The sequence below is a fragment of the Octodon degus genome, unplaced genomic scaffold, assembly GCF_000260255.1.
Source record: "Octodon degus isolate 3935 unplaced genomic scaffold, OctDeg1.0 scaffold00238, whole genome shotgun sequence".
NCBI classification, from domain to species: Eukaryota; Metazoa; Chordata; class Mammalia; order Rodentia; family Octodontidae; genus Octodon; species Octodon degus.
Genome location: NW_004524814.1, coordinates 835,087 through 842,162, shown reverse-complemented (window position 1 = coordinate 842,162; position 7,076 = coordinate 835,087). Strand labels below are relative to the sequence as shown.

The 7,076-nt window shown below is 45.3% G+C and overlaps 2 protein-coding genes and 1 pseudogene across 2 annotated transcripts in view; 2 read left to right on the top strand and 1 right to left on the bottom strand.

The window, feature by feature from the left end:
* LOC101581507 (U3 small nucleolar ribonucleoprotein protein MPP10-like) overlaps positions 1 to 439 on the bottom strand; it is a 2,541-nt gene extending 2,102 nt beyond the window's left edge. Inside the window, 1 exon segment of the mRNA XM_012512599.2 lies at positions 1 to 439. Coding sequence (XP_012368053.2) covers positions 1 to 423 — 423 coding nt within the window. The 5' untranslated portion in view covers positions 424 to 439.
* Positions 440 to 1,455: 1,016 nt separating this feature from the next.
* LOC101571033 lies at positions 1,456 to 1,779 on the top strand (annotated as a pseudogene).
* Positions 1,780 to 4,362: 2,583 nt separating this feature from the next.
* Ap3b1 (adaptor related protein complex 3 beta 1 subunit) overlaps positions 4,363 to 7,076 on the top strand; it is a 294,655-nt gene continuing 291,941 nt past the window's right edge. Inside the window, exon 1 of the mRNA XM_004645731.2 lies at positions 4,363 to 4,580. Within this exon, the coding sequence (XP_004645788.1) occupies positions 4,453 to 4,580 (128 nt within the window). The 5' untranslated portion in view covers positions 4,363 to 4,452. The remainder of the gene's footprint in view (positions 4,581 to 7,076) is intronic.

The following is a 7,076-nucleotide window of genomic DNA, read 5'->3' as shown; positions in this document are numbered from 1 at the left end:
TTCTTCTTCTTCCAAATCTTGTTCTAGGTCCTCCTGACTAACGGCTGCCACCTCTGAACCATCCTCTTCACACTCCACTTCTTCATTCTCTGGGAGAAGACTGATGTCTTCATCTTTAATTGTTTCACTAACTGCATTCTGAAAGTAGTGTAAAATTGGTTCATTTTGCAATTCCAGTTGTTGCCAAATCTGCTCCTCATGAAAATTGTTTATCATAAGTTTCTGTAAACGACTTCCAGGGATGCCACCGTTCTCCACTACTTTATTAAAGTCATAAAGAACTTTTGTTAAAGAAGTAAAGTGTGATGCTAATCCATCTTGAATCGTGAGGAAACACTCCGGCTGCCTGGCGGCTTCACCGATCTCTTTTAGACACTTCTCCAGGGTCCGCCGACGCCAGGTCCGGGGAGCCATCCCAACCATCAACTCCAGGAACTTCGCCACATGCTCCGGAAGAGGGTCGAGAGGCAGAGTCCTTGTTTATATAGGCTTGTCCTGCAAAATTATCACTAACATCACATTTTAGTCTCAACAATATACTTTTACAATGAATTGTATTGTCTTTTATGTTATAATGATATGCAAGTTTAAATAAAATAGTAATGAAGACTTTTAAAAAATTTTTGTCTAAATGTCTTAGCAAGCATTCAAGATTTATAAAACATTGCTGGAAAGGATAAGGTAAGACAGAGCAACTATTGGATATATAATTGGTATCCTGCTTGGGAGCTATAAATTTGGCAACATCTGTCAACAAAGAACTGCTTCTTCTTTTATTTGAGATGGGGCTTTCACTGTTGCCGCATCCCTCCTGGGCTCAAGCAATCTATGGACTTCAGTGTCCAGAAGAGCTGGGACTAGAGGTATGTACCCTCACAGCTGGCTTATAGCAAAATCTTAAGTGTCTATGTAATTTAATCTACATCTTGGACTTGTGTAACTATAATATATTGTGATACTAATGGGGCAAAATAGACTTCATTTTAAAGGATGGTCTCTGAAATTCACTTAAACTATAGACAAACTTATTCCCTCACCTCTTCCCATGTAGCTAGCCATAAACTCACTTGTAGAAAACCAGGGTCATAAAATAGGAAACAAATAGGACAACTTGGGGAGTAGGGAAAATATTAAACCACACTGCCTCATGGAAGATAGATGGTCAACAGTGTCTAGGAATATAAATATTCTTTCAAAATTCCTGAAAATGAGTTAATGTGGTTACCGTGGAAACCTTATGAGTCGAAATAAAAGCTTTCTTGTTCCTATGCTCTTGGTCTCTTTTATGGGGGTTTACCTTCAGTCACTGTCATTTGCTGCTACAATGCCAGGGTGTAAACTCATGCACTGGTAAGTTGATATACAGTTACAAAGTGGGAACAATCTAGTATCTATGGGTAGTCTATTGACTAAATTAAAAGCTTCTGCTACAACAACCATTGAAGAACAGAAGTCATGGCCCTATGCTATCCTATGGCCTTGGGCCTCAACAAGGGCCACAAGACGACTAAGAATGTGAGCAAATTGAGGCATAGCTGCTGTCATGGATGCCTCACCAAATATACCAAGTTCATGCTGAATGTGATCAGGGATGTATGCAGCTTTGCCCCCTACGAATGGAGGGGTACCATGGAGCCGCTCAAGGTCTCCAAAGACAAAGATGCCCTACAGTTCATCAAGCAAAGGGCAGGGACACACAACATCTGCCTCAAGAGGAAGTGTGAGGAGCTGAGCAATGTGCTGGTCACCATGAGGAAGGTAGCTGCCAAAAAGGACTGAGCCCCTCTGGAACAAAGCTTTGTAGAAACTCAAAAAGTAAATAAATAAATTAAAAGCACCCTTACTAAAAAAGAAAACTGGAGCCAGACAGAAGCTAAATTGATGCAGACAAATTTCATTTCAGATTATTTCTGTATGAAAAGAGAGAACCCAGTACAGTGGTGAGAGCTAACTGTGGAGTCAAGTTGAATAAAAAATTCTTAATGGATGAGTTTAGCACAGTTCTGTGTGTCTGGATGATGTATTTTCTGAAGAGGGAAGACTCACCATGTGTGTGTGTGTGTGTGTGTGTGTGTGTGTGTGTGTGACCAAACAATAGGGTTGTAGCCTGCATGGAATAAAAAGGAAAAGAAGAGGAAGGGCTTGCTTTTGATTCTTTGAAGAAGCTCTATTCTTTGTCATCACTTTTAGATGCCTGTCTCCAGGCTTCTAGCATGGACTCTTCAGCCTTCAATCATAGATCCTTTGGATTTCTGTTACAGATACTTTGTAATAGCTCCAGGCCTTTTGACTAGATGCTTTAGATCTCCAGAGCACAGATGACCCTTTTGCCTTCTTCAACCTCAACTTTGCAGGCAGCCATTGTAAGCCTACTTTGTAAGTCCTTTATAGTATATACCATAATATATAAAATCTGTTCGAGACTGGGCATGGTGGCACGCCTGTATTCCCTGCTCTTGGGAGGCTGTAAACAGGTGGATCACTGAGTCCCATCTAGTAGTGAGACCCTGAACACCCTGTAGACCCTTCCCTAAAATACAAATAAATAAATAAATATCTGTTCCTCTAGCAAACCCTAACTGATCCATGTTTTGGTATCAAGAGTGGAGCTGTTCTTGTGATGCTATCTGATCATGTGGCTCGGAAGCCTTTGGAACTGTTTTGGAGAAGGTGTTTAGGTAGGTATGGATGTGCCAGCTGGAGAAGCAGCCCTAGAATACCTGAGCTTGATGGGAGAGGCTGGTCAGAGCTCAGAACACAACAGAGTGTACAGTCCTCAAGAAAAAAAGCTGTCAGGTAACATTCTTTTTCTCTTCTCTCTGAATGCAGTCTTAAGTACAGTTTTAAGAGATATCTTCCTTTGAGAAAGAGATAAAACTTGCTTTTATCTCTAAAAAATGACGTTGAAAGGGAGATATTTGGGGCTTTTTAATGCCTTAAAATTCTAAGACTGCATTCTTACAGAAAGAATGACTAGATCTAGTGCTCCCATCAGTCAAGAATTCAAAATATCTTTTTTCTATAGCCATGAAACTGAGGAAAAAAAACCCAAACAAACAAAAAACCCCACAGGCTTCCATCCCCCAAAAAACCTTCCAAAAAAACAAAGTATCACTCAAAACCAGATTTTTATCTCCTACTAGCATGTATACTGACTCTGGATTATTGTCAAACAAACTTCATTTTTCCAAAAAATATGTATTTTTACCCAACATCTGACAAGATCTTTATTGAATTTTCTGACTTCAGTTTCTACTCATTGAACCTTCATGATGAGTATTATAGTCCTTGTTTTGTAGACAATGGAACAGAAATCTAGCTTCTTATACTATTAAGTGAACTAATAATGTAGGCAAACTATCTGACCTTCATCAATTAGCTGTAGGTCAAATCGTGCTAATCTATGAGTCCCATCCAAATTAATGAAGAACCCATATCAGGTGCTCTTTTGGAGAGGCATTTAACAGCTCTGAGCAGAGTACAAAGTCCAGAGGGCTTTCCGCTTGTTCCACCTCTGTGTGTGCAGAAAGGACGGAGCGTTTTGGGAAGGGCACGAGCTCACACTGCCTTCCGAGGCGGCAGGGGCCGGATTTCGGTTTCCAGGCGCTGCCTGGGCTGCCCCTTGTGCGTTTCAGCACCTGTTTCCAAGATTCCGGGTTTTGATGCCCGCCTTGGACAGCTGGTGCCAGGTGCTGGGAGGAATGGCGCGCAGACAGCCCCCGAGCGGGCGGGGTCGGCGGGAGGTGCACACGGGGACCCCACAGAGAGATGCACCTGGACCAAGGGAGGCGCGCGCGGCCCCCGTAGGTGCAACCTGGCCGACCGGCCCCTGGAGCAGGGTGTTGGCGCTTCCACCGGGAGGAGCGGGGGTCGCAGCACCGGCCTCTCTGCCTTTGGCCGCTCCAGGTGCCCCCCGCCGCCGGAAGCCCGACTGTCTCGAAGGGCCAGCAAAGTCGGCCGGCTGTGGCAGACCGCTGTCCAGTTGCGATGTGAACCCCGTCGTGGTCTCCTGTGTGCCTGAATCAAGAGCAAAGTACGAGGGGCACAATGGGAGAGGGCGCCCGGTCTCTGCGCTCGGAGGAGGGCACGGGTGTTCTGCACCCCCGCCAGCTCCCCTAGAGGAAGGAACCCTAGATCCTGCACGTATCAACTAATAAGGACGTAAAAAAAGAAGGGAGCCGGCCCCTGGCGAGCAGCAGAAGTCACGCTCGGAGCCCCGCGGCCGCTAGACCTGTGTCCCCAGGGGGCGGCCCGGCTTCGGCGGCCTTCAAGTCCCGGCGGAGGCACCGCGCGGACCGGAGCGGCCGGCCGCACTGCGCATGCGCAGGCCCTGGCGCGGCGCGGCGGGCGACGTGACGAGCCCGGAAGCGCCGGCGCGCGCCCCCCGCCAGCCCTAGTTCTGTTCCGCTTCCTCGGGACGGGGTCTTGGAGAGATCCTCGGACGCCGGCACCATGTCCAGCAACAGCTTCGCCTACAACGAGCAGTCCGGAGGAGGGGAGGCGGCGGAGCTGGGGCAGGAGGCGACCGCGACCATTTCCCCCGCGGGCGCCTTCGGCCTGTTCAGCAGCGATTTGAAGAAGTGAGGAGCGGAAGGCCGGGGCTGGCCGAGGGCGGGGCGGGGACCCCGGGGCGGCTGTGGGGTGCTGGGCGGGCGCGCGCCTGGGCGTCCGTGCTGGCTTTCAAACTTGAGTGAAAAAGCCGCTTGCGGAGTTTAGGGCCAGCCCCTTCAAAACGCTCATTGACTCAAGTCTGAATTTTGAACGTACAGTCAATGTAATGTCTTTAGGACCAAACGTTAAGCATTCGTTTAACTTTTTAGGCGGAAGAGAGTGTTCTGGGTTGTGTGTGTTGCTTGTGGGAAACTATTTGGACACTGGAATACTGGGGCAGAGGGCTGGCGTTTTTTTAAGGTGAAGTTCAGGCTGACTTTCGAACTCACTAATTAGCCGAGGCTGTTCTGGAACTTCTGGAGATCCTCCAGCTTCAGCCTCCGGAGTGCTGGGATTACAAGCTTGTGCCATCACGCTTGGCGAGGTGACTTTTGCTGAATGGACAAACTGGTTAATAATATACCACCAATAGCGTTCTTAGTACTGTATCACTTGGCTAGAGATGAAGAAAAACCAATTAAAAGAATAACGTAGGCAGAGAGTGTTAAAAGTAGGCTTACCATGAACAAAACCCTGTTTTTACAAATAATGTGAGTTCAAAAAAGTGAATACTAAAGTAGATACAATCGGTTTTGTAAAAATAGCTCGAGTACCTCCTAGAGGTGAAAACAATCCCCTAAATTCATTAATTTTTAAATTTGAATCAGGGTGGTTTAATCTTATAGAATGTTGGTATGTTTATGTCTTCTTATAGCCACTTTTACATTTTTCTTAGTTTTTTTTTGTCTCAGTACTAAGCAATATGGTAACATAATAATCTGCCTCTAGCTTCCTGCTAATTTAAAATAGTTGTGGGGGGCTTGTGGGTTAGCTCAGTTATTTAAGCGCCTGCTTGGACAAACCCAGTCAGGTGCAGGGGACCATGGTTCCATCCTCAGCTCCACATGCCTTACTAGACCCACCCTTAAGGCAGTCTGCACCCCATCCCCTCCCCCAGTAGTTGTACTCATAGCTTTGTAGGTGTCAGAAGGGTGTAATTGAAATTTAAATTTGTAATAAGATTGGGTAGTCTAGAAAGTGCTAGTAGTTGAATATTGAAGTCAATTTTTTTTTTTTTTTTGTATTTTAGGGAAGGGTCTACAGGGTGTTCAGGGTCTCACTACTAGATAGGACTCCTAGTGATCCGCCTGTTTACAGCCTTCCAAGAGCTGGGATTACAGGTTCGGGCCACCAGGCCCAGTCTGAATTGTCTTCTCATTGTGCCCTGGGGGGGTGGGGCCAGGACCTTCTCATTGTGCCCTGGGGGTGGGGCCAGGAGGGGGGGCAGGCAAGGAACCCTCCCCCCCTTGTAGGCTCTTTAATCCGCTGAGCTATTCAGCTGGTCCTTTGGGGTTAAATATTGACTGTGGTATAACATTTCAGAAATCTTACATATGGCATAGAAATAGTTATTTGTTTTCCCTAGTTCCAGGTTAAAAAAGTTTAAGATAACTGATTTCGTTTTTCATTCTGTACATTTCGATGGGTTTGTGCACAAATTGATGAAACATGCAGCTTGTTGTAATTCTTTGTTTTTATTCACAAAACATTTTAGCTGGTGAATTGGTTTGTGAACGTCTATATGTTTTTCCTGTTGATTTTGTCAGATTTAGGCCTAGTTTGGATGGAAAGTATGGCTTTGACCAATGTTACTATGATTGGATTTGAAATAAAAGAGAGCTGTTATTGAGTGTGCATGCATTGTGCACATTATTGTACACTCATTCTCACCCTCGGTCATTTTTCCTTGTGTGGTGCCTGCTGGAATGCTAGACAAGTGCGCTGTCATGAGCCATGAGCTCTCGCCCCACACCCCCATCACCTTTGGATGTCACCAGATACTTTGCAGATTCCACTCTACAGGTGGGGAGATTGGAACACAGTGGTTAATTCTCAGCAGTGGTCACAAAATTGCCTGAGATTTAGCCCTGCCACTGGATGTGCTAATAGCGAACATTCATATTAGAGAACACATCCAACTCACTAAAAGTTTAAAACTTTTGGATAGTAGCTGTAGACAGTGTATGACCTTGAAGCTTTAGCTTGGTTGGAGGTGGAAATAGAAACATTTGCTGGTGAACTTTAGTCATAGTATTCAGACACAAGGAGACTCCTACTGTTCAAGTGGCCACCTCATCTCTTAAGCCTACACTAAACTGTGCTATGACTATTTCATTTTTAATGGGTTACTTTGAAATAGTTTCTAAGTTTATGAGAAAATTTGCAATGAAGGTGCCACAGTAGAATTACCCTTTATGGGTATTCTCCAGTTAAGAAAAAAGTTTGGTACCCTGCTTGCTCTTTCTCCCTATTTCTTCCTCCTTTTCTCTCTTGCTTCTATATTGGAGAATGGTTGTATATATTATGTTGCTTTACACTTAAAGCCTTGGGGTGTGTGTGTGTGTGTGTGTATGTGTATATATATA